Below are 27130 nucleotides of genomic sequence, written 5' to 3'. Positions count from 1 at the left end.
TTTTGATATCTTTATTTTTCTAGGAATGGGCATTAATACACAGAATCCTCGAATTTCAGGTCCAAACCCCGTGGTTCCGATGCCAACCCTCAGCCCAATGGGAATGACCCAGCCACTTTCTCACTCCAATCAGATGCCCTCTCCGAATGCCATGGGACCCAACATACCTCCTCATGGGGTCCCAATGGGGCCCGGCTTGATGTCACACAATCCTATTATGGGGCATGGGTCCCAGGAGCCTCCGATGGTACCTCAAGGACGGATGGGTTTCCCCCAGGGCTTCCCTCCAGTACAGTCTCCTCCACAGCAGGTTCCATTCCCTCACAATGGCCCCAGTGGGGGGCAGGGCAACTTCCCAGGAGGTATGGGTTTCCCAGGAGAAGGCCCCCTCGGCCGCCCCAGCACCCTGCCTCAGAGTTCAGCAGATGCAGCACTTTGCAAGCCTGGAGGCCCCGGGGGTCCCGACTCCTTCGCTGTCCTGGGGAACAGCATGCCTTCAGTGTTTACAGACCCAGATCTGCAGGAGGTCATCCGACCTGGAGCCACCGGAATACCGGAGTTCGATCTGTCTCGCATTATTCCATCCGAGAAGCCTAGCCAGACACTGCAATATTTCCCTCGAGGGGAAGTCCCAGGCCGTAAACAGCCCCAAGGTCCTGGACCTGGGTTTTCGCACATGCAGGGGATGATGGGTGAACAAGCCCCCAGAATGGGACTAGCATTACCTGGCATGGGAGGCCCAGGGCCAGTGGGAACTCCGGACATCCCTCTTGGTACAGCCCCATCCATGCCGGGCCACAACCCAATGAGACCACCAGCCTTTCTCCAGCAAGGCATGATGGGACCTCACCATCGGATGATGTCACCAGCACAGTCTACCATGCCCGGCCAGCCTACCCTGATGAGCAATCCAGCTGCTGCCGTGGGCATGATTCCTGGCAAGGATCGGGGGCCTGCTGGGCTCTACACCCACCCTGGGCCTGTGGGTTCTCCAGGCATGATGATGTCCATGCAGGGCATGATGGGACCCCAACAAAACATCATGATCCCTCCACAGATGAGGCCTCGGGGCATGGCCGCCGACGTGGGCATGGGTGGATTTAGCCAAGGACCTGGCAACCCAGGAAACATGATGTTTTAAGCTGCTAAGATTGGATGTGCCGATCCTTGTCAAGATGAGATTCCAGGTCCTGAGAGCTGCTTTGAGGGAGTTCCAGGAGTACTGTTGGTCATGCAATAGGAGAACAGAGACCCGAGGGCTGCTTTGGGGGAGGGGGGAACTCGAGAATGTATGGATTTACCTGAAAACAAATGATTCATTTAATCAACAGGTGTGTTTTTTTTAAGATTTATTTTTTAAAAATTATTTTTGTGGACTTGGGTATCCCATGATGGCACCTACTTTTGGGAATCTGTAGCTGTGCTTTGAGAATTGCCATCGGTCATGTGTTGCACCGTTCTCTGTATGTTTACGTCCTTTGGACTGGCTTCTCCCAGGATTCTTTTCTGGTTTGTTTTTTGCTTTGGGCTTTATTTTTTTGTGTACTGTACTATATTGTAAAAGGGATTTTAGCAGAGACTTTAGTCTTTGGGACAAGAGGAGAACAGGAATGCTGGGCTGTTTACTTTAGGTGGAGAATCCATCTTCAGACCTTTGGACTATTTTCTTTCAACTCCAGTGTATAGAAAAAAACCAAACTACGACCTCAGAGCAGAGTATTAATGAAAAGCACAAAAAAAGGAACTAAGTTCAGCGAGGGGTGGGGGGAGGGGGGAGATTTTTCTTTTTAAAAATAATGAAGCTTAGGACGTTTGTTTTTCAGTTCGAGTGCTCTCCGGCACTTGTCTGTCTCTCCCAGTCTACAAACCCACCTTCACGTTTTTCTCTCAGTTTCCCTCCCTTCTCCCTCTCCATCTCCTTGGTTAAGTGTGTTTCCTTCTCCCGTGGCATGCTCCGCCATGGATGACCCCTTCTTTCCTCCTTTTTCCCTTTGGCAGCTGCAATACACGGTGTTACTTGGGGGAAGTAAATCTAAGGAAGAAGCCTCGCCTTCCAGGCCGAGTGTCGTCGGGGCTCTGGCTCCGGGAGGGAAAGGCCTGTGCTTGGGATGCTCGATGGTCTTCTTTCCCCGTTCTCTTCCCCAACATGCCCTTCCCTGCCCACCTTGTTTTCTGTTCTCCTTTTATTAGGAATTCCCAAGTGAAATTTATCAATGTGGGAGTGGAACAGATGCTAAAAGCTATCCAGGATTTTGTTTTCATTTTTGTTTTTAATTTTGTGGTTCCTTCCCTTCCCTCCTCCTCCCATGCGTAAAACGTTCTGTGTAACCTCCATTAAATTTGGTACAAACCACTCACCAGAGCTGTGGTGTCAGAAAAATAAAATATATTGTTTCTTACAAAATGGAATTGCCTTTCTTTGTTCACTTGGATTCCTGTTTGCTCAGTGCTGGGCACGGTAGCTGCCACATGCCCCAAGAGGCATAGCAGCTTGGCATCGGAGTTGGTTGATGAAGGTTAGGGGAAGTCGACAGAAGTGCCTACCCAGGTGAAGCATGTTCCCTGTGGATGAGGAACAACCACTTGGAGATCTGTCCCACACACCTGTCCTTGCTCCGTCACCAAGGCCTAGCTGTAAGCGGAAGAGCAGCCCCGGCCCCCAGTGTGGAAATTTACCTCTGGAGGTAATTAGTGGTCGTTCGCAGGAATTTCTGTGAGAGCCAATTTAATGGTGTGAAGTAATTAAGGCTAAAGGTATATTTTCAGTCATTTGCACAAGCCCTGAAATGTCCCTGGGTCTTGCTAAGGTAAAACATTACTACTGTACCTGCAGATCGTGGTTTCCTGCACTTTCTGTCTCCTTTCCACCCGGCATCCGCTCTGGGGCTCTGCTCCTTCTGGGCATGGCTTACCTCCCACCAAACTCCTTCAGCGCTGCAGCGGTCCCTGTCTGAGGGACTAGCTGTTTGTGTTTCTGTGCACTGGGGCTTGTTCTGGTGTGGGTATTTTCTTTGAGTCGTAGGCATTTTTAGCTGGGTGTGTGGGTGTGTGGGTGTCTGTGTGCGTGTTTGTTCACCCGTGAAAGCAGAAGGTAGGAGCAGCAGGTGCCCAATCATCTGCAGACAGACTCATACAAATTGGGCTCTGCTGGTGTTCTACAGGAGTTCTTCTTGTGACTTTCTCTAGACGTGTGTTTGAGAGCTTCTTTTTCTTCCGCGGCTGGTGGCCCTGTCAGCTCAGTAACACAAGAGCCCCAGGCAAAAAAGTGAGAGGACTGTTGCAGCTCCTCCCCCACCAGTCACCTCCCTGTGTGGATCTTTGAGGGGTCTAAGAAGTAGGTGGTAATCATTGCCTTTGCAGATGAGAAAGCGGAGCTCAAGTTTAAGAGTTCTGGCACAATCAGATCTATTCACATGGTCCTGCATGGTGACAACTCTATGTGAGGAGACTAAAATGAGCGTTCTGTTTCATTAATTTGCCATATTCCTCAGTTCTCTGGCTTTCAGGTATATGGAAGAGAGCAGGGAAACGGCGTGAGAGGCGAGCCCTCACCAAGGAAGGCATTTGTCCCACTGGACTGGCTTGTGGGGTGGCTCACTCCCTGCTCCACCTAATAGTGTTGTGCTCACTGGTAGTGCATGGTGCCCTTCCTACTGTCCCTGGGAGGAAGCAGAGGGTGCACAGGAGTGGGGTGGCCCCAGAAGCTGGGGATGTGGCACTGCTTACTCGGCCCCCTGCTGGAGAACTGCAGCAGTGCAAATGAGCTCCCCTACCTCTGATTAGTTGAGTTTTGAAAAGACCCCTTCATAAATCTTCATTCATTTACACTGTCAGCAGATACCAACAACATTTCATCACAATGATATCTGATAAACTAAGTTCATTTGGGGTTTAAACGGAACAATTTCTAATTTACTAAGAATGCTGTGAAATAAAATCACATTGGAGAGACTGGATGTTATTGCATGGAGAATTAATTTTTACAAATTAGCAAAAGGTTGATAAAGATATTTCATGTTAACATAATCCTGGGAAAGCCCAGCAGATCTCCCCCAAATTGGGGGACGGAATGGAGGAAATACAATTATGATGTGTTACTTCATTTCAGGGCTTACGTGGTGGGGTATGGATCATAGCATTACTTCTTAAGGACTAACCAGAGTATGCAGTATTTTTTGTAAAACAATGTGGACTAAAACATTTTGAAAGAATCTGTATTTCCAAATGAAAAATAATTGTAGGGGTCTTATGAGGGGTGAGACATGAGAAAATAGAAATTCTAAAACAAATTTACAGATTTTAAAGCTACTCTTTGAAAAAATTGATCCAAAATTTCTCCTAGTCTCCCTTACTTTCCTGCTGTCAACAGGGCCAGCTTTCACTCTGTGAGACCTGTGCAGCTGCCCTGGGCCGGGGCTGGGTCTACTGAAATTCTCAATAATCTTTGGATAGGTGACCCCACATTTCCATGTTGCACTGGGCCCCTCAGATTATGTAGCCGGTCCTGACTGTTGTAGAAAAATCACAGCACTTCCCCAGACGCACTGGGCTCTTGGCCTCAGTCCTTCTTCCTCTCACCCAGTGGCAGGGGCATATCCCTGGCAGGGTGGTGGTTGTGTTCCGTTTAAACGGCCTACACTTTAGTCATTTCCTTTTCCTTTTCTGAGAACTTTCAAAGTACTGAGAGGACAGGGAAACTGTATTTAACACAAGGACTCATTTCCTCAGCAACCACCATCTAGAGCGCACCTACAGTGTGTCCCAAATTGTGCTGAGGCTCGGACGAGGAAATAGGTGCATAAATTGATCATTAGACTACAATAAGCTGGTTACTGTGGGGATTGCGCAGAGTGCAGCAAGCCAGAGAGGAATGTACCATCAAGCCTCAACGGGAAGGTGATTTTTCCTTGGGTGGAAGGTGCTGGTTGGCATTTAAACAGAGGAAGTGGGCGCAGCAACAACCTGCCTCTTGAAACTGGATGGGTATTATAAAGGAGGTGCAGGTAAGAAATGAGGTGAGCGGGAGAGGTCACAGGGAGCCCGGTGTGGCCCACTGAGGAGCCTGAACTTCATTAACGTTTTAAGCAAGGGACTAGGTGATCATCTTGGCCCCTCAAGAGAAGTGTGCTGTGTTGTGGGAAACAAGCTGGGGATGGTGTGGAAGAACACAGGAAGGTCACTTGCAAAGACTTGCTTATTCTGCAAAATCCTTCAGCTCACAAACTCATCTCTTTTGCTTTAAAAAACATTAAATTGTATTTTCTGTGCTGTTTAAAGAACTTGAGCCTTATTGCCACTTTCTTTTCTCTCACCTAGAGCAGTAATTGTTTTTCAAACTCACAAGCCCTTGTATTTAAGAAAAGTCATGGCATCTTAATCTGGTGATAAAATTCTAATGACACATCTAAAGCAAATAGTTTGCAAAGCACACAAAATAGTTTATGGCTAAACATTTTATATTGGAGGGAGTTAATAATAAACGGGGTTAAAAAGAAGGTATGCTATGAGGGTTGTAGAAGCAAAAATTGTCTTCAACATGGCTCTTTATCTGGTTTACTATAATAGATGCGATTTCTTTTTTGCCTACAGGTGACCACACTCCAACTGTTAACTTTCTGGCTCAGTGCTTAGTTGTGTTTGGCAGCCCATACTGCTAGAAGAAGGTGAGTCTATGATCACAGAGAAGACTAAGAGAAGTTCAGAACTGATTTCCTCACAATATTTAAAGCGCAGAAAATGCAGCTGTTTTACCAAACACACAAGAACTCAGTCTTCCCTTGCAAAATAGCCCCTCAAAGCCCACAGCAATTATGAAGGAACCTGGGATTCCAAAGAACAGGTTGAAAAAGTCCGGCCCAAGCGAAGTGCAGGTCTCCACTGTGGCAGGGAGACAGGGACAGGACTGGGATGACTCTCAGCTCTGAGTGGTTCTTCATACCACACAACGTGTGCACAGCTCTATGCTAGCCACGCTCTTCTTTTCTCCAGTGTTTGCAGCTAGAGTTCAGGGCAGAAGAAATTTGTAAGTCTCGGTGTTAGTCGGTGTCCAATTAGTGTTCAGGATGGACTGTAGTTTTCAAGATTCTTTTCTTTTTTTTTTTTCCCCCTGCAGCCCAAGTTCTTTCTGTTAAAGACTCCGAGGAGCCTGTGTTTATTTCTACTCTTTACCAAGCTTCTAGGAACTTTCATTTTCCTCCCTTCCCACACAGAAACCCTCTATGAGCTTCTTTACCTGGGGACTCCTGCCCATCCCTGCATATCAATCTGATCCAAGCACTCACGTTCAGCTCTCAGTGATGCTACAGGAGCTCTATACACAGGCTTTTTGGCTCTTGGTTCCCAGCGTCAGATGTAGCCGAGCCAGGCCCTAACCTTGCTAGAGACTGAAACATCACCACTACGTTCAATCCAAACAGCTCAGTACTTAGTTGTGCTTGGCAAACAATACTGCTAGAGGAAGAAGGTGAGTCTATGATCACGGACAGAGATTAAGAGAAGGTTCAGAACTGATTTTCTCACAATATTTAAAGAATGGGAAAATGCACCTATTTCACCAAACACATAAGAACTCAGTCTTCCCTTGCAAAATAGCCCCTCAAAGCCCACAGCAATTATGAAGGACCCTGGGATTCCAAAGAACAGGTTGAAAAAAATCCAGTTTGGTTACAGGGAATCATGGATTACTGTTATTTATTTTGTTCCCCAACTGCAAAAGTTCTCCCAGGCTTTGAAGTTCTTTATCCTAGCTGTTGGTAGTTGTGCTATTAAAAATTTTTACACACACACACAGATTTATTTATACACATGTATATGTACCTTTAATATACTAAGGTATGTAAATAATTAAATGCCAGTTTTGAAATGTCAACACACTACCATGAAGATTAGTTTGTTTTTTCCTTGTCAATGAAGCTGGAGAATCCCTAGAATTCTCTTCATTCCTGTCATTCTTAGTTTCTATTAATTTCTTTTTTTTTTTTTAAGTTTTTATTTATTCATTTAAGTCATCTCTACACCCAACGTGGGACTTGAACTCATAACCTGAGATCAAGAGTTGAAGTCTCTTCTGACTGAGTCAGCCAGGTGCCTCTACATTCATTTCTTCTTCTTCTTTTTTATTTGGTTTTTGTTCTTGTTTTTATTTTTATATTTTTTACTTTTTTTTTTTTTACATTCATTTCTTCTTCTTCTTTTTCTTTTTTTTAATTTTGACTTCTACTCTTGCTGCTCTTCAGATTACTCTCCACATAGTAGCCAGACAGATCTTAGAATGTTTAGCTTATATACATCAATCCCTTCCTTAAAAATCTTTAATGGCTTCCCAGTGCAATTCATATAAAATCCAAGATCTTTCATATGGCTTATCTGGCCCCAGGCACCTCTTCAGTTTCACTTCATGCCCTTCTACCCTTACTCACTATGCTCCAACCAAACCATTCTAAGTCCAGTGTCTCCAGTGTGCCAACCGCTTCTTGCTTCTGGCTCACACACTGGTTCCTTGGACTGGCATGTGCTTGACTCTAGCCCCTCCCACTGGCTGATACCTTTACCTCCTTAGGTCCCAGCCTATTTGTTACCTCCTTAGAAAGGTCTTTTCTGATTACCCACCCATCCCAAACACACACACACACACACACCATTTTGTATCACAACATCACACTTGTGCTCCTTATAGCAATTGTTTAGTCTATCTCACCTGCTCCATGAAGTCAAGAGATGCATTTTTCTTATGGATTCACCAGCATCTAGCACAGTGCTTACATTCTAAGAGGAATCTGTAAATACTTTTCAGATGGATGAGAGAAATGAAGGATCCATGTGACTGTTGGTGGTCAGGAAAAATGTCATAGTGGTTGCAGTACATGAGGTGGTCCCTATAATAAAGCTGGGGGTGGAGGACACACAGAGGGACAACACAGATGAGGGAACAGAAGTGGGAATGAACAGGGGAAGGTGATCAGACCAGCTGACATTGAAGGGAACAGCTTCACTACAACAGTCATTTGAGTAATAGAATGAAATAGAAAAGAAAGGGAAAGAAGAATGGTCCCAAAAGCCAAGAAAGGAAATCTCATTTTGATATGGGAAACAGTAGAAACAACTTTTCAGTCTTGATTAGGGGAAATGCATGATAAGATAAGTACTGTATAAAATGGGTCTGGCAGGGGCCTGCAGAATGGCTTAAAGCAAGGGGCAGCCCCAAAGCTGGGAAATCTGACTGGCAGTGTGCACAAATCCTCCAGGGTTGAGGAGGCAAGGCTGCTGGTGATGGAGAGTGAAGCGTCAGTCCAAGAGAGTCCAAGTGAGGGAAGAACCCCCAAGATTTCATCAGATACTGGGGGAAAGAAGAGGGAAGAGTCAAGATGCCAAGATTTTGAGACCAAGAAACTGAAAGAATCATGGTGTTGGAAAGAACCAAGCTCCTGCCCTGCACTCATCCTGGCAGGTGGCCATCCAGTAACAGGAGACCACACTATTAAATGTCATCAGATCTAATATTCAGAAAATTCTCCACACAATGACTCAGGCTTCTTCTAGCTTTTTGTCCATCCCAATTTTGCCCTTATGTGTAAATACAGAATAAGGACAGCCCTTATTTCACACAGCAGCCTCTCAGATATCTGAAAACAGTTATTAGATCTCTCTTAATTTTCTTCTTCCCAGGCTAAATCCCCTGGCCCATCAAGACCCATGAGGTCTAGTTTTGAGTACCCTAACAGCTCCCATAGTTTTATCCTGCTTTATTAGAGTTTACAACCTTCTTGAAAGTATACTGCTAAGAACAAAAGACATTATTTGGTGCCCTCATATCATCTGATCAGCACAGAGCACAAGGAGACTGTTGTCTCCTTTTATCAAAACACAATTCTTCTAATAGACCAAAGTTTACCTCTCCTCCTCTTACTATGGGGTTATTTGGAATTTTAGGAAATGAAAACCCCAAGATCTTTCACATGTAAAACAAATCATTGCTCCTAATTCCATAATTTTTTTGCTTATTCCTTATCTTGAATTCAGAATTGTGCAATTATTCCTCTTTAATTTCAATACCCATTTTTGATCTATTATTCCAGAATCCTTAGAATCCCTTAGAAATCCAGAATTCTTTAGAAACATCCTTTGCATTGGTTTTCTCTGATTTTTGTACCAAAAGCAAAAGATGTTAAGATTTTCATCCAAGTGATAAAAGGGCCTGGAATAAAATCCTGAAGCTCACAATTAGAGCTACATTTTTAAAACCTATTTGTTTTATTATGGTTAAAAAGATACACAACAAAATTTATAATTTTAATGATTTCAAGTGTATAGTTCTACAGCATTAAGTACATCATTGTCGTGCAACCATCACCACCATCCATCTCCAGGACCCTCTTCATCTTGCAAAACTGAAACTCTATAACCAATAAGCGGTAACTCCCCACTTTCCCCTTCATCCAGCCCTGGCCACCACCATTCTATTCTTTGTCTCCATGAATTTGACTACTCTAAGTACCTCATATAGATGGTAACATATGGTACTTGTCCTTTTACTAGCGGCTTATTTCACTTAACATGATGTCCTCAGGGTTCATCCCTGTGGTAGCACATGTCAGATTCCCTTCCTTTTTCAGGCTTCATAATAGTCCATTGCATGTATTGTATAGCATGCTCTGTTTATCCATTCTGTCTATGGACACTCAGGTTACATCTACTTTCTACTATGGTGAATCATGCTGCTATAAACACAGGTGTACAAATATCTATTTGAATCCCTGCCTTCACTTCTTTTCTAACTTCTTTCCCTTAAATTTCTTATCACCTGTTTAACTTCTTTTCTCTTTTGAATTCCACAGAGGTGGAATTGCTGGATCATTCGGCAATTCTAAGTTTAAATTTTCCCACAGTGGCTGGACCATTATATACTTCCCCTAGCAATGTACAAGGGTTCTACATTGTCCACATCCTTGTCAATACTTGTTATTTTCTGGGTTTTTTATTTTTTAAAAGATTTTATTTTTAATAATCTCTATACCCAACATGGGGCTCAAACTTACAACCTCGAGATCAAGAGTCACATGCTCTACTAACTGAGCCAGCCAAGTGCTCCCTGGGTTTTTTAAATAGCCATCCTTATGGCTGTGAAGTGGTATCTCATCTTGGTTTTGATTTGCATTTCCCTGATGACTAGTGACAGTAAGCATCTTTTCATGTGCTTATGGGCCATTTCTATATCTTCTTTAGAGAAATGTCTGTTTAAGTCCTTTGCCAAATTTTGAATTGCCCATTTTGTTTGTGTGTACATGTGTTTGTGCATTGAATTGTAGGCACTCTTTATATATTCTGGATAGCAATCCCTTACCAGAAATATGATTTGTAAACATTTTTGCCCATTCCATGGGCTGCCTTTTTACTGTCGATAGTATCTTTCAATACACAAAAGTTTAAATTTTCATGAAGTTTAACTAGTATATTTTGTCTTTTATTTCCTCTGCTTTTGGTGTTGTATCCAAGAAATCATTGCCAAATCCAATGTCATGAAGCTTTTTTCTTTTTTTTTTCCTTTAAATTCAGTTGGCCAACATATAATACATCATTACTTTCAAATGTAGAGTTCAGTAGGTCATCAGTTGCATAACACCCAATGCTCATCACATCACATACCCTCCTTAATGTCTGTCACCCAGTTACCCCATCCCCCACTTACCTCTCCTGCAGCTTCTTTCCCATAGTGGAGTGTCATGCTGTCTCCCTCTCTGATTTCTTCCCATTCCATTTTTCCCTTCCTTCCCCAATGATCCTTTGTGCTGTTTCTTATATTCCTCATTTGAGTGAAATCATATGATAATTGTCTTTCTCTGATTGACTTATTTTGCTCAGCCTAATACCCTCCAGTTCCATCCATGTCGAAGTAAATGGTAAGATTTCATCCTGATGGTAATATTCCATTTTATGTATGTATGTATGTATGTATGTGTATACACACACCGTGCGTGCACACCACATCTTTATCCATTCATCCATCATTGGACATTTTGGCTCTTTCTATTGTTTGGTTACTATGGGCATTGCTGCTATAAACATTAGGGTGCAGGTGCCCCTTTGGATCACTACATTTGTATCTTTGGAGTAAATACCTAGTAGTTCAATTGCTGGGTCTTAATATAGCTCTATTTTTAGCTTCTTGAGGAACCTCTATACTGTTTTCGAGTGGCTGTACTACCTTGTATTCTCACCAACAGTGTAAGAATGTTCCCTTTTCTCTACATCCTCACCAACACTTGTTTCCTGACTTTTTAATTTTAGCCATTCTGACTGGTATGAGGAGGTATCTCATTGTGGTTTTGATTTTTATTTCCCTGATGCTGAGTAATGTTGAGCATTTTTTCATGTGTTTGTTAGCCATTTGGATGTCTTCTTTGCAGAAATGTCTGTTTATGTCTTTTGCCCATTTCTTGACTGGATTATTTGGTTTTGGGGGTGTTGAGTTTGATAAATTCTTTGTAGATCTTGGATACTAGTCCTTTATCTGATATGTCATTTGCAAATATCTCCTCCCATTCCATAGGTTGCCTTTTAATCTTGTTGACTGTTTCCTTTGCTGTGCAAATCTTTTTATCTTGATGAAGTCCTAACAGTTCATTTTTGCCCTTGCTTCCCTTGCCTTTGGTGATGTTTCTAGAAAGGAGTTGCTGTGGCTGAGGTCAAAGAGGCTGCTGCCTGTGTTCTCCTCAAGGATTTTGATAGATTCCTGTCTCACATTGAGGTCTTTCAACTATTTTGAGTCTATTTTTTTTTTTAAAGATTTTATTTATTTATCAGAGAGAGAGGGGGGCAGAGAGCAAGCACAGGCAGACAGAATGGCAGGTAGAGGCAGAGGGAGAAGCAGGCTCCCTGCCGAGCAAGGAGCTCGATGTGGGACTCGATCCCAGGACGCTGGGATCATAACCTGAGCCGAAGGCAGCTGCTTAACCAACTGAGCCACCCAGGCGTCCCATTGAGTCTATTTTTTGTGTGTGGTATAAGGAAATGGTCCAGTTTCTGCATGTGGCTGTCCAATTTTCCCAAAACCATTTGTTGAAGAGATTGTCTTTTCTCCATTGGACATTCTTTCTTGCTTTGTTAAAGATTAGTTGACCATAGAGTTGAGAGTCCATTTCTGGGCGCTCTATTCTGTTCCATTGATCTATGTGTCTGTTTTTGTGCCAGCACCAGACTGTCTTGATGACTACGGCTTTGTAATAGAGCTTGAAGTCTGGTGCTGTGATGCCACCAACTTTTGTTTTCTTTTTCAACTTTGTTCTATTCAGGGTCTTTTCTGGTTCCATGTAAAATTTAGGATTATTTGTTTCATTTCTTTGAAAAAAAATTGATGGTATTTTGATAGGGATAGCATTAAATGCATAGATTACTTCAGGCAGCATAGACATTTTCACAGTATTTGTTCTTCCAATCCATGAGCATGGAATGCTTTTCCATTTCTTTGTGTCTTCCTCAATTTCTTTCATGAGTACTTTATAGTTTTCTGAGTACAGATTCTTTGCCTCTTTGGATAGATTTATTCCTAGGCATCTTCATGGTTTTGGGCGCAGTTGGAAATGTGATCGATTCCTTAATTTCCTCTTTCTTCTGTCTCATTGTTAGTGTGCAGAAATGCAACTGATTTATGCATGTTGATTTTATATCCTGCCATGTTGCTAAATTCCTGTAGGAGTTCTAGCAATTTTGGGGTGGTATCTTGGGTTTTCCACATGAAGTATCATATCATCTGCAAAGAGTGAGAGTTTGACTTCTTTGCCAATTTGGATGCTTTTTATTTCTTTTTGTTGTCTGATTGCTGATGCTGGGATTTCTAGTACTACGTTGAGCAACAGTGGTGAGAGTGAGCATGCCTGTCATGTTACTGACCTTAAGGAAAAAGCTCTCAGTTTTCTGAAAATATCTGGGGGTCAATGATGTCTCAGTTGGTTAAGTACTGCCTTTGGTTCTGGTCATTATCCCAAAGTCCTGGGATTGAGCCCTGCATTGGGAGCCTCAGCAGAAGCCTGCTTCTCCCTCTCCTGCTCCCCCTGCTTGTGCTCCGTCAGATAAATAAAATATTTTTTAAAAGGGGAATAATAGTCGCTGTGGGCTTTTCATACTTGGCTTTTATGATATTGAGGTATATTCCCTCTATCCCTATGCTGAGCAGAGTTTTAATCAAGAAAGGATGCTATATTTTGTCAAATGCATTTTCTGCATCAATTGAGAGGATCATATGGGTCTTGTCCTTTTATGTGACATATCATGTTGATTGATTTGTGAATATTGAACCACCCTTGCAGCCCAGGGATAAATCCCACTTAGTCATGGTGAATAATCTTTTTAATGTACTGTTGGATCCCACTGGCTAGTATCTTGGGGAGAATTTTCACATCCATGTTCATCAGAAATATTGGTTGGTCTGTAATTCTCCTTTTTGGTGGGGTCTTTGCTTTTGGGCCAAGGTAATGCTGGCTTCACAGAATGAGTTTGGAAGTCTTCCTTCCATTTCTATTTTTTTGAAACAGCTTCAGAAGTATAGATATTAGTTCTTTAAATGTTTGGTAGAATTCCCCTGGGAAGCCATCTGGCCCTGGGCTCTTGTTTGTTGGGAGATTTTTGATGACTGCTTCAATTTCCTTGCTGGTTATGGGTCTGTTCAGGTTTTCTACTTCTTCCTGAAGTAGAATATATATATAGAAATATGAATATGTTCTTCATATTTCTAGGAATGCACCCATTTCCATTTCTACCTAACTTGTTGGCATATACTTGCTGATAATATTCTGTTATAATTGTATTTCCTTGGTGTTGGTCATGATCTCTCCTCTTTCATTCATAATTTTATTAATGTGGATCCTTTCTCTTTTCTTTTTGATAAGTCTAGCTAGTGGGTTATCTAATTCTTTCAAAGAACTAGCTCTTAATTTCATTGATCTGTTCTACTGTTCTTTTGGTTTCTATTTAATTGATTTCTGCCCTGATCTTTTATTTCCCAACTCCTGCTTGGTTTACACTTTACACTTTATTTCCTGTTGTTTCTCCAGCTCCTATAGGTGTAAGGTTCAGTTGTGTATTTGAGACCTTTCTTGTTTCTTGAAAGGCTTGTTACATATTTCCCTCTCAGGGCTGCTTTTGCTGCATCCCAAAGGTTTTGAAGAGTTGTTTTCATTTGTTTCTATGAATTTTTAAAATTCCTTAATTTCCTGGTTGACCCATCCATTCTTTTTTTGTTTTTGTTTTTTTGTTTTTTTTTTTTGTTTTTTTTTTTTTTGAGAGAGAGATCACAAGTAGGCAGAGAGGCAGGAAGAGAGAGGGGGGAAGCAGGCTCCGTGCTGAGCAGAGAGCCCAATGCAGGGCTCAATCCCAGGACCCTGAGATCATGACCGGAGCCAAAGGCAGAGGCTTAACGCACTGAGCCACCCAGGCACCCCGACCCATTCATTCTTTAGCAGGATGCTCTTTAACCTCCAAGTATTTGAGTTCCTTCCAAATTTCCTCTTGTGACTGAATTCAAATTTCAAAGCACTGTGGTCTCAAAATATGCAGGGAATAATCCCTATCTTTTGGTATGAGTTGAGACCTGATTTGTGACACAGTATGTGATCGATTATGGAAAATGTTCCATGTGCAATATTTTTATTGATTTTGAGGGAGGGTTCTCTGTGCCTCCTGGACTTGAATGCTTGTCCCCTTCCCCAGATTAGGGAAGTTCTCAGCTATGATTTGCTCAAATATACCTTCATCCCTCTCTCTCTCTCTTTCCTTTTCCTCTGGGACCCCAATTATTTTAATATTGTTTTGCTTTATGGTAGCACTGATCTCTCAAAGCCTCCCCTCATGACCCAGTAGTTGTTTTTCTCTCAATCACTTTTGTGTGAGCCAAACTCTGCAGACTCCTGCAGTTTGCACCCGTGTGGATCCTCTGAAGGGAAGGAGGGGAGTCATTGCAGCTCTGCTGCTTGCTGCCCAACCCCCCCCCCACCCCCCCGTCACCCAATCATTCTGGGATTCAGTTTCTGGCAAGAGCCCATTCCCAGGCTCACGGATTATAGCCAGTTTCCCCACTCCAATATTTGGGGACTCTGCTGCACTTAGGCACCCCTGTTCTTTCTGTGATCCTGGAGATCCTGAACCCACACTGTCCCACCTAGGATTCTGGTCTACCTCACCATCTGAGCACCTTTCAAGCAGGGAGGTCCCTCATTGGAGCAGACTTTTAAAAGTTCTGATTTTGTGCTCCACTCCTCTATCACTTTCCAGTAGCAGGCTTATGGAGGCTCCCTCCCCCTGTGGTTTATCTTCCTATATATCCCCTCAGATCCATGCCTCCATACTTCCTACCCAGCAAAAAAATGGGTCGCTTTTCTATTTGTAGAATCGAAGCAATTCTTTTCTTAGATCTCAGGTTGAATTCACAGGTGTTCAGAATTATTTGATAGATAACTAGCTGAATTCAAGGGACCAGATGAAATACAAGTCACCTATTCTTATGCTATCTTCCCTCCTCTCCATTAAGCTTTTCTTCATGTTTTTGTCTAAGAGTTTTATAGTTAGAGCTAATCTTTAGATTGACATCAATTCAATAATTTATCAATTTTGAAATGCACTTTTGCAATCATTTATATGTTTATTATCACCCGGTTCACATTTTACATCTACGTATTAAGTAACTAATTCTTTTATTTATTTTTTGTCAGAATGTACAAAGCCAGGAATTATGGGTATAGCAGCAAACTGGTCAGGCATGGTTGCATCCTGTTCTCACCAGTTCATAGTCTACTAAAGAAGTCAGACACTGAACAAGTGATTACAAAGAAAGGCATGATACGACTAAAGGAAAAGAATTTGCCAACATGAAGACTGAGAAACATAAACTAACTGGAATGACTTTTATCAAATTTCTTGGGAATATTTGATCCATTGGTCTATTAACCTAAACAGAAAAGAGATAGTTTCACTAACTGTTGATTCCTAATGCTGGCTACAGCTTTCCTTCCTAAGTGCTCACAGACTTTACTTATTTAAGAGTCCACTCTAGATGCTACTGGGAAAAAGAGCTCTCGGTATTCAGAATTTGGAGTCTCTCATTTTATGGTTTTTAAAACACTAGGACCACATATGCCTTTGTATTTTGGCTCTCTGACACTAAAAATCCCAAAACATTTTAACTTCTACACTATTCTCTGAAGTAACATGTAGAGCTTCTTTCTCTACCTCAAGGCGTTATGTATGTGTACATGAAGATCTGACCTCATGAACAGCAACCAGGAGCTATGTGCTCATCTGTCTAAGGTTTTCAGCCATCTCAACAGTGTTTGGTCTTTTTTGACTTGAAGACTGGTTCCCTTCTTAGGAAAGACTTATTAGGGAAGAGAGAAGGATCTAGACTTAAATGGTTTCATTTTGTTGCTCTTAAGTCCTTTTCCCCAGACACTGGGCCTGTTTCTTTCTTCTTATATTCTCAGAATGTAGCTCAGAGGCCCTTTTCCTCTGCTGCACCTCATCCAAGCCTCTGGTATAATGGGGAAAACACTGGGGAAGTTGGGAAGCCAGTGCTCATCGGAGCTGAGGAAGTGCTAACTATGAAGGGATGATGTAGCATCTATGTGCAGAGAGCTGGACATAAGGGCAGGGGAGTGAGAGTTTTGGAATAGCTATGGAAATGTGAATTCCTCTACCTGCAGACAAGTATGGATTACCTCTCCATGGAAGTGAGAGAAGAGAGAACTAAGTGGAGAGATGGAACTAAGTCATGAAGGACTGGCACAGTCCGAAGGGGTGGAAGAAGTTCCAACAAAAGAAACTGAAATTCATAGCATGCGAAGAAACCTTAGAAATGACCCTAGCCCACCTCGCTCATGTAACTGTTGGGTAACTGGTTGTCCAGATAAAGAATCAGTCACTGGGGTAGTTATAGAAGTATAGAGTTACACAAATCCTGAGGGGGTGGGAGAATGGCTTTCAAGAAATAGGAGGTGGTCCACAGGGTCAAATGCTACTGAGAAATCAAGGATGGTGAGGACACTAACAATGGTTCTCAAAATTGATCAATGGCTCTTTGGTCTCCTGGGGGCCATTTTTGGTAAAGAAATAGAAGGCAGATTGCCAGGGGAAAGGATCCGGGTATGAAAAAGACAAGGAGACACTGAATTAAACTCACTCAGTAGGTCTGACAGTACTCGGCAAGAGAAAGGATGACAGTTAAAAGGAAAACAAAGTTTGAAATAATGGAAATAGTATTATTTTAGGACCAGAAGAAAGAAACCAACTGAATGGGAGGGATTGAGGATACAAGAGAACTCATGCCATCCTTGGCAGCAAGATAATAAGAAGCAGGTAAAGAACCAGAGCACAGGTGGAGGTAGCTTTGGAGAAAGGAAGATACCAAAAGGAAGGAGGTACCACATACGCTGAAGGAGACAAAGCAAAGGGAAAGCAACATCCCAGAGGACAGATGTGAGGATCTGGGAAGAAAAGCTGACCCGAAGGTCAAAGGTGGATTGAGTCCTGCCTCTGCCTCTTGCTGGATCATTGACTTTGATCTCTCTGTAAAGAGATGTAAAGCCAGCTGCTTTACATTTCAGTGTCACAGAGTTTCTGTGAGACCGATATCAGATAACATATGTGCATACACCCAGTACAACCTGAGTTATCAGAGCATTTTTGAGATTTACCCGATGGCTTGCAATGCAGAGATCTGAAATGGCTGTTCTAGAGAGTAAATTCCAAAGCTTCACAGATGTGCTGACTGGGCAGTAAGAAGGTTCTAGCTGCAGCTGGAAACTGTTCGTTCTTTCAGAAGGGAGACTCAGGGAGCCCTCTCACTTCTCTCCTGAGCATTGAAAGGTAGCACAAGAAAACCTTAGAGAAAACTGCACCAGAATGGAATTGTAAAATGGGATGATGGTAGCAGCCCCAAGAAGCTGTTTTCAAGAGCTGCTACTACTCCCTGGCGCCTTCAAGCGTGGTGGACTTTATGGCCCAACATGGTGGACTTTAAAGGGTTATAGTGAGGTCACCAGATTCCCAGGCACTTCCCTCTTCCTTCTTTAAAGTTCGGAATCATTAAATTAGAGGACCAAACCTCATCCCTGACCACATGAAAAGAAAAATGAGGCCTGCCTCTGACTGTTCACAGGGAATGAAAGATGCTATGGAATCACAGAGCCGTAGATTCTCAGGGTGGGGAGAGATTTTAAAATCCATTAATTCCAGACCCCCGGATAGTGTCTGAACCTTTACAATACTCTAGCTAAATGCCAGTGTAAGCTCAAAATCCTTCCACGACAGGAATCTTCTGAGGGAAGCCCAAATCCATGGCCAGCTCAGATTCTTTCACAGATTTTCCTTATATTGACCTAAAGTCTCTACGTCCCCGTAGCCTACATACTGGTCTGAGTGCAGTCCTCAGAGCCCACATAAATAAAATATCTGATATGGTCTCAGCCCCTTTGATCCCTCCCCCTTGATGGTCCTTCTCCAGCTGGCACGTTTAGTTCTGATCACAAGTCTGGCTCCCAGATCTGAGCAGAGTTCTCTGAGCTGTTGCAGAATGGAACAGGACCATCACCTCCTTCATTTCAGGTACCACAGCACATTTAGAATTGAGGAACACATCATACTGTTGATTCACACTGAACGAATTGCTCACAACAACCCTTATCCAGTTGTGGGCAACTGATTTTGAGATCAAGAACTTTGTATTTATTCCCAGTAAGTTTTGTCTCATATTTGACCAGGATTAAAAAAAAAAAATACTAGCATGGACATATTGAATAGACGTATCATTTATTCACTCATTCATTTAGTCACTTAATAAGCTATGCCTCCTGGTTTTATGTCTTTAGTAAGTATATCCAGCCTGTACTCTCTGGTTATTCTGTTGTATTTTTCCTCAAACTACTGAAAAACATCCAAATGGGGAGAGGTCTACCATACAACACAAAACACTTCCCTGAAACACGACTACTGAATTAGTTACTTTATTAATTCAGCAAATACATTCAATAAATAGGTACTGAGACTCTACTATGTGCCAAGTCATGATCTACACGCTGGAGAAATGTCCAGCAGTGAACAAACCAGACAAGGTTCTTGCTGATTACAGAGGGAGAAACACAGGATATGAAAAACAAAAACAAAAAATAGTAATAGCTGACATTAACTATGTGCCAGCCTTTTTCAAAACATGTACATGTTTGCTCTTCACAAATTCTTGTGAGGTAAAACTATTATTCCCATTTTCTAAATTAAGTATACTGAGACACAGAGGAGTTAAGCCACTTGCTCAAGATCACACAGATCCCAAAAGATGGAACATCAACCTAAGCAGTCTGGCTGCAGAGCCTGTGTGTGAACTATCAGGCTTCTGTTGTGTCTCTACAAAAGTAAACGCTAAATTAAACAGATACATAAACACTAAGGAAATATCCACATGACAGACACTCACATTTAAGGTAAAGTCTGAATGACAAGCAGGAGTCAATGTCTCAAGATCTGAGGGGGTAACAAGAGGCAGGGGATGAGGTTGGAGGGGTGGACAGGGGTCCTGTCATGTAGGACCTTGTAGATTAGGTAATACTAAAGATCTGGGCTTTAGGAATTCAACCAGTTATGAATACATCTTGTTTCAGTATCCAACCTATACATACCCATCTTAACCACAAATGTACTGTGAATGATACCCTTTCCCTACTGCCTGGTACAGGACTCCCTCTTCATACTCTGAGGAGGTCCCTTCCAGCTGTCACCATCACCGTGGCACCACAAGACACACTCTGGATGCACAATCGGGACTCAAAATCCCGTACAGCTCCTCCATGCTATAAGACCTTGGCCGAGTCACAGCCTCTCGGCTCTTTCAGTTTCCAGGGATTTTTCCCATTGCTCTCTAATGTTACCTCACTCCCAGAACAGAACCACTAAGGTCTTAGAGCATCTGGGGACACTCTGGCTTAGGGAGCACTCACTCAACCTTTCTCCTCCCTGAGCTCTTCCATCCTCATCTCCACAAGGCCCAGATAAGCCATATCTAACTTTATGCATCTGGCTTGAGTTACTAACAGCCCCAGGGACTGCTCTCTCATCTCCCAGAAGCCCTGTTGGTTTGACCCCATCAAGTTCTACTTACCCAAGTGTTATACAACCCTCCCCTTAATTACACACTCAATCAGTTCCTTCCAAGCTCAGCAATTTGTGGTCTCTGGACATCCCCCGGCTGTTTCTCTGGAGCTAGCTCCCAGACTGGACCTTGGCAAGCCTCTGAAGCACCGACTGGGTTTCTAAGGCCACAGTGCCCAGACTTGAAAGCCTTGCTGCTATTTCACACTCTATTTCCTTCCAAATTAATTCTCTGATGAATACTGTCCTTTGCCGTGATTCAGTGCAGGCCATTTCCTTACATCTCTCCTTTACCTTTGAGACTTTTAATCTCTCTCAAATCCAGATTTTCCTCTGCGGAAAGCCTGCTTCAGAGAAAAATGTCCTGCTTTCCCAGCCGGTATAAACAGCCCCACCAGCACTGGCCCCAGCCTCAGGGCATTTGTCCTTTCCTGGCTCACCTAGGTCGTCCCTTTGATTTCAAAGCACATGCCTGCCTTCTCTAAACATCTCAGCACCACACATTGTGACATAAACTTCCAGGCATATAGTGAGCCATGAATTCTAGTTTCTTTAAGGCCCAAACACATGAAGATGCAGATTCAAAGTTGGAAGCTGGAAGCTCATATTTCAAAAGCCAGGTAGAAAAAAAGGAGTCCTGGGAAGACCCGCTGTTTATTGAGAATAGTGCATTTTAGTTCTCTTTCCACCAACCCATAGACAGGGACCAGGTTCCTAGAGGCTGGCAGGATGGACTGGGAGGGTCAGGACTGTGAGGCCAGTCCCCTGGGCCACTAGAGGGCAGGGTCTGAACAGAGCACACAGCCCTCTTCCTGAAGTACTCCCCAGCCAGGCAGAGGGACTCCCACTTTCTCTAGCAGCCCCAGGGTACCCAGGGAACCACAGCTTTAGTGCCAGGGTTGAAGAATGACACTTCCCTGGCATACAGTGAACAAAATAGTTGCTCTTAACTCCTCCCAGCCTCCTCTACAGATAGATAGATGGGCAGCGCCCTGGAGGATTCCAGCTGAGGAGGAGTGTCAGGTACCACTTGCAAAGACCTGAGCTGCTTATAATAAATACCAACAGGTCAGCATGCTAGGTCCTGGTGCTCTGAGGACTAGGGGTAGGGCGGTACGAGGACTCTTTCTCTTCCTTCTTCTCTGTAGGTGGGCCCTTCAGAGTTTTGAACACCTAGCTGTCGTTTGAACCATCTACATGAAACTATTAAAGGGGACTCATACATAACAGTGACTGGCCTTGTCTAAAGACAGTTATTTCATTCCAGTGCCTGCCAGAGCCAAGAGCTTTGTAAGTAAGAGAATGCATGTGGCCCTCGGGAGGATCTGTCAGGTAAATTCCCGCTGAAGTAAATCTACCCAAGCAAGCCCCGGTATGTGGGAGAAGAGTGACCCCTTTACTCTATCTTGGGAGCCCCTAACTTTGGCCATCCCAGGAGAGACCCACTCTACAAATCCTTTTAATCTTAATAGCACAGTACTCATTTTAAAAACATTACGAGAAAGGAGTCAAGGCCAAAGCCAATGAAGCACTTTTCAGACCCATCCTCAGGACAGATTGTCAAGTAGACAAATATTAACATCCCTGTGTAAAAGCTGGGAAAACAGAAGTTCAGAGAAGTTAAGTGGCTTGCCCACAGCCACATTACTGGTGAGCCCAAGGGAGCCAAGGTTCCGCTGTACACACAGGCACACTCGCCCTGGTGAGGGGTAAGAGAGGAGGCAGTCTGCAGAGAAGAAAGCTGGAAAGTGCTCTCCCAAAGTTCCCCACCAGGTGAGGAAACCTGTCACAGCTCCATCTACTCGGCAGAGATAGCAAAAGGGCACAAAAGACTCTTTGAAGTCCCTTACATTTACTCGATTATTTCTCACAACACCCCTAATTAATAGGTATCATCATCTCCATTTTACATGAGAGGAAAAACAGGCTCAGAAAACCCTGTCGGGGTTTCTGCACAAAGTAGTGCCAGAATTGGAACCCAGCAGAAGCCTGCGTGTTTTCCTTTACTCCATGCTTCCCCCTGGTGGTAAGTGGGGAAGAGTGCACACGAGCCACCTTTGGGCCAGGCAAAGGGAGCTCAGAAACCATTCAATAAATCTTTTCGGAAGCCCACTTTGTACCATGTCTTATACTTGGCTCTAGGAACACAAGAATAAACCAGACAGACAGCTCTCTACTGAGAGACCAGCAGAAAAACGAGAAGCATCTAGATGAGCAGGGATTAGATAGGCAAAGGCAGTGTGTCAGGGGTTGGAGGAATGGAACAATATGCACCAGAGGCCAGAGGAGCGGGACTGGCTTTTCCTAAAACAGTTCAGTCTGGCCAGGGTGTGAGGGATGAGGTTGGAGAGGTAAGCAGGGGCCAGGTCTAACAGAGAAACAAAAGGCAAGAAAGGATATGACTTATTAGGAAGCCACCAAGTAACCCAGGAGGATGATTATGGGCCCCAGGATAGTCGTGAAAGAGGGGATTATTCATTTATTCCACAAATGTTTTTTGAGTGCTAGCATGTGCTAGGCACTATTGATGCTGCAGGCATATCTTTACAAGGTGAAGTCTGTCTTTTAAGGAGCTTGCATTCTAGTCATGAAGATAAATACATAGATGTGTAATATCAAGTACTGATAAATACCATCAGAGGAAAAAAACCAACAGAACAAGGCGTATTGGTTGATTAGGGCTGCCATAACAAAATACTACAGATCAGGTGGCTTAAACCACAGAAATGTATTTCCTCACAGTTCTGAAGGCTAAACATGTGAGATTATGGTGTCAACAGAGTGGGTCTCTTCTGAGGCCTCTCTCCTTTGCTTATGGAAAGCCACCTTCTCCCTGTGTCTTCTCGTGGTCTTCCCTCTGTGTCGGTGTCCTAATTTTCCCTCATGAGGATTCTCCTAAGTCATTGGATTGGGGCCCACACATATGATTTCTTCTTACCTTAATTACCTCTTTAAAAGCCCTATCTCCACACATAGTCACATTGAGGTACTGGGAGTTAGGACTTTAACATATCAGTTTTGAGAGGACATAATTCAGCCTGCAACACAAGGTGACAGAGTATAACTAAGGCTGCAGGTAGAGGGAAGACAAGGGTCTGGAATATTTTACATAGGATAATATGTAAGGATTGTATGGGATAGGATAGGATAGGATAGGATAATATGGGAGGGCCTCTCTGAGATGGCACTGAGCTGAGCTATGAATGAAGAGAGAAAGCTAAGGTCTAGGAGAGCATTCCAAGGAGAAGGAACAGCTTGTGCAAAAGTCCTGAGCTGAGGTGAGGACATGACGCATGGCTATGTGGCATACAAGAACAGCAAGATGGCTAGTGCAGCTGGAGGACAGAAGACCTAGAAGAGGATGTCATAAGGCCTTGACAACTGGCTCTTTCTTTGAGATAGGAAGCCAGGGGTGAATTCTGAGCAGGAGAGTGACATGATCTGACAGCACTTTAGAAGTACCTATGCTGAGAATAAGTTGGGGAAGAAGGGAAGGGCAGAAATAGTGAGACTTTGAAAAGGAGAGAGATGACACTGAGACTAAGTAGCAATGGAAGTCTCAAGGCAAGGGTAATTCCCAAGTTCTTAGCCCAAGCAACTGTATGAAAGACAGTCCCATTTACCTAGCTGGGGAAGCCTGTGGGACAAAGTAGGTTTGTAGAGGCAGGAGAATTAAGAGGTTATTGTGGACAGTGGCAAGTTTAAAATGAAATTATCTTAACTACCCACGTAGAGATGTTGAGTAGACAGTTGAAATAAGACTAGAATTCAAGAGAAAAGTCCAGACGGAAGGTAAAAATTTAGGAGCTATTGTGTAAAAATATTTTAAACTATGGAACAACTTGAAAAAATACCCGAGGGGAAAAAAGGCAGTATCTGCAACATGCAGCAAAATAAAACTGGACCACCTTCTTACACACCATACACAAAAATGAATAAAAAATGAATAAAGACCAAAATGTGAGACAGGAAACTGTTAAAATCTTAGAAGAAAACACAGACAGAAACCTCTCTGACCTCAGCCATAGCAATTCTAACTAGACACGTCACCGGAGGCAAGGCAAAATGAACTGTTGGGACTTCATCAAGATAAAAAACTTCTACACAAATAATTTTTTTTTTTTTAAAGATTTTATTTATTTATTTATTTGACAGACAGAGATCACAAGGAGGCAGAGAGGCAGGTAGAAAGAGAGAGAGGAGGAAGCAGGCTATCCGCAGAGCGGACAGCCCGATGCGGGGCTCGATCCCAGGACCCTGGGATCACGACCTGAGCCGAAGGCAGAGGCTTTAACCCACTGAGCCACCCAGGCGCCCCTAATTTTTTTTTTTTAAAGAAAAAGTTTATACACAGTGAAGGAAACAATCAACAAAACTAAAAGGCTGCCTACAGAATGGGAAAAGATACTTGCAAGTGACATATCTGATAAAGGGTTAGTATCCCAAATCTATAAAGAACTTATCAAACAACACCCAAAAAACAAGTAATCCCATTAAGAAATGGTCAGACAATATGAATAGACACCTTTCCAAAGACATTCAGATAGCTAACAGACAAAGAGATGCTCAAAATCACTCATCATAAGGGAAATACAAATCCAAACCACGAGATACCACCTCAAACCTGTCACAATGGCTAAAATTAACAACACAGAAAACAACAGGGGTTGGCAAGGATACAAAGGGGAACCCTCATGCACTGCTGGTGGGAACGCTAACTGGTGCAGCCATCCTAGAGAAGGGTATGGAGGTTCCTCAAAGAGTTAAAAATAGAACTACTCTACCACCCAGCAATTGCACTACTAGGAATTTACCCAAAGGACATAAATCCAGATTCGAAGGGGTACATGCACCCCAATCTTTATAGCAGCATTATTAACAATAGCCAAACTATAGAGAGAGCCCAACTGTTCACTGTTGAAAGGATAAAGAAGATGTGGTATGTATATACAATAGAATATTACCCCTATCAAAAAAAAAAAATGAAATCTTGTCATTTGCAATGACATGGATAGCGCTAGAAAGTATTATACTAAGTGAAGTAAGTCATTCAGACAATGACAAATACATGTGATCACGCATACATAAAATTCAAGAAAAAACATGAACACAGAGGGAAAAAAAAAGGAGAGAAGGGAAAGAAACTATAAGATACTCTTAACAATATAGAGAACAAACTGAGGGTTGATGAAGGGAGGTGGGTGGGGGATGGGCTAAAAGGGTGATGGGCATTAAGAAAGGGTACCGCGATGAGCACCGAGTATAGTATGTAAGTGATAAATCCCTGAATTCTACTCTAGAAACCAATAGTGCGCTGCATGCTCACTAACTCAAAATTCACATATAAAAACAATAAAAACAAATGAACAAATAAAAAGCAGAATCAGACCCTTTAAAAAAATGAACTATGGAACTGCTTGAGACGACAGTACAGAAGAAAAGGTAGAGAAAAGATCCAAGGACTAAGCCCTGAGATACTCCTACATTCAGAGATAAGGAAAAGGCAGATTCAGCAAAAATTAAGAAGTTGAGAATTTGGAAGAAAACCACGAAAGTATTTGTCATGGAAGCCAAATGAAGAAAATACTCCAGGACTGCTGATGAGAAGCTGAGTAAGACTGGAAATTGGCTATTGGATTTAGCACTCAGAGGTCGCTGATGATGTTGACAAAAGCTGTTTCCATGGAGTGGTAGGGTGAATACTTAATCACAGCTGGTTCTAAAGAGAAAGGGAAGGGAATCGAAGATGGCAAGTATAAACGACTCTTCTGGTAAGTTTTGCTGTGAAGGGGAAAGAAAGTAGCAAAGAGTTCAAAGATGTGGGAAAAAGTGTTAAGACAAGAGATTTTTACTGTATATATGTATGCTAATGGGAATAATTAGGGTAGGAAGATTAAAGTAACTGCAGAAAAAAGATAATTGTAGGAGTCAGTGCAAAGCTGAAGGTTGGTCTTAGGTGGGAGTAGGGATGGTTCATTCTTAGTAACAGGAAGGAGGGTCTTATGGGTTAAGAGATTTGGTAGTCAGGAGTGAGGAGATACGGAATCTTCTGATTGCTTTCACTTTCTTAGTGAAATAAGAAACAATAGTAATTAGAGTGAGGATGGGGGAGAGGACAACAGTGCTCAAAGATGGAAAGATGCGGAGACTGAAACAGTAAACAGGAGAGACTTCTAGAACTTAACTGATTAGACACAGGAAAATGTGAGAAGAAAAACACAAGGATGGGTTTCTGGTTTAGCAACAGAGCAGATGGTGGAGGTGTCTCTCATTCAGATTGGGGGAGCAGGTCTGAGAGGAAAGAGGGGTTTGATTCTGATGTGGAAAATTTGGTGTCTCTGGGACATTCAAGTGGTCATAAGGTCATGAAGCTCAGATGAGAAAACATCAGCTAGAGAAGAAGGTCTGGGAGTCATCAACATGAAGATAGTTGGAAGTGGAAAGGTTTTTTGATTGCTCTTTTCCCTAAGAGACTGGTGATCTGAGATCAGAGCAAGTCTGAAAGAGCTTCTGGGGAAGAATGACAAAACTGATAAGGATCAGGAAATAGCGGGGCTCATCGGGAACCTTAGGAGGCCCAGTGAAATGTGTGGAGTACTTATTTTGAGAGTGGTTCCAGCCCACCACCGCGGAGGCCTCATCCTCACTCCAGACAGCCATGAGAAGCCAAATGTCTGCCGTATCTTCCAGCTGGGTCCTCACTGCAGAGCTCATCTCACTGACCAGCAATGCCCCCTAACCTTCAAGCTCACCTTCTACCTACACACAACACCCTATCCTTGCTTACCTGGTTAACTCCTACTCACCTTTCCTACTCAGATCAGGATGGAATTTCCCTAGAAGACTTTTTTTTTTAAAATGATTTTATTTATTTATTTGGGAGAGAGAGAGAGCATGAGAGGAGAGAGATCAGCAGGAGAAGCAGACTCCCTGCCGAGCAGGGAGTCTGATATGGGACTCGATCCCAGGACTCCAGGATCATAATCCGAGCGGAAGGCAGTCGCCCAAC

At 43.0% G+C, this 27130-nt stretch overlaps 1 protein-coding gene and 1 long non-coding RNA gene across 16 annotated transcripts in view; both read left to right on the top strand.

Annotated features, from left to right (window-relative positions):
• BCL9 (BCL9 transcription coactivator) overlaps nt 1-2404 on the top strand; it is a 95926-nt gene extending 93522 nt beyond the window's left edge. For 13 of the 14 annotated variants that reach the window (XM_013049510.2, XM_045081819.1, XM_013049509.2 and 10 more), the window contains one exon: nt 24-2404. In XM_013049510.2, the coding sequence (XP_012904964.1) occupies nt 24-1141 (1118 nt within the window). In that variant the 3' untranslated portion in view covers nt 1142-2404. The remainder of the gene's footprint in view (nt 1-23) is intronic. The other variant, XM_004779618.3, reaches the window with a different exon arrangement.
• Nucleotides 2405-4670: 2266 nt separating this feature from the next.
• LOC123392528 lies at nt 4671-15894 on the top strand. 2 transcript variants are annotated; one of them, XR_006607254.1, is made up of 3 exons: nt 4671-5003; nt 5590-5663; nt 15699-15894. It is a non-coding gene; the product is annotated as an uncharacterized LOC123392528 (long non-coding RNA). The 2 variants fall into 2 exon arrangements; XR_006607253.1 differs by lacking the exon at nt 15699-15894 and adding an exon at nt 8244-9962.
• Nucleotides 15895-27130: the final 11236 nt, after the last annotated feature.

This window comes from Mustela putorius, unplaced genomic scaffold, assembly GCF_011764305.1.
Source record: "Mustela putorius furo isolate JIRA1106 unplaced genomic scaffold, ASM1176430v1.1 tig00000585_pilon_pilon_pilon, whole genome shotgun sequence".
Taxonomy (NCBI): Eukaryota; Metazoa; Chordata; class Mammalia; order Carnivora; family Mustelidae; genus Mustela; species Mustela putorius.
Note: the sequence above shows the minus strand (reverse complement) of the source record. Positions and strands in the feature narration are given on the sequence as shown.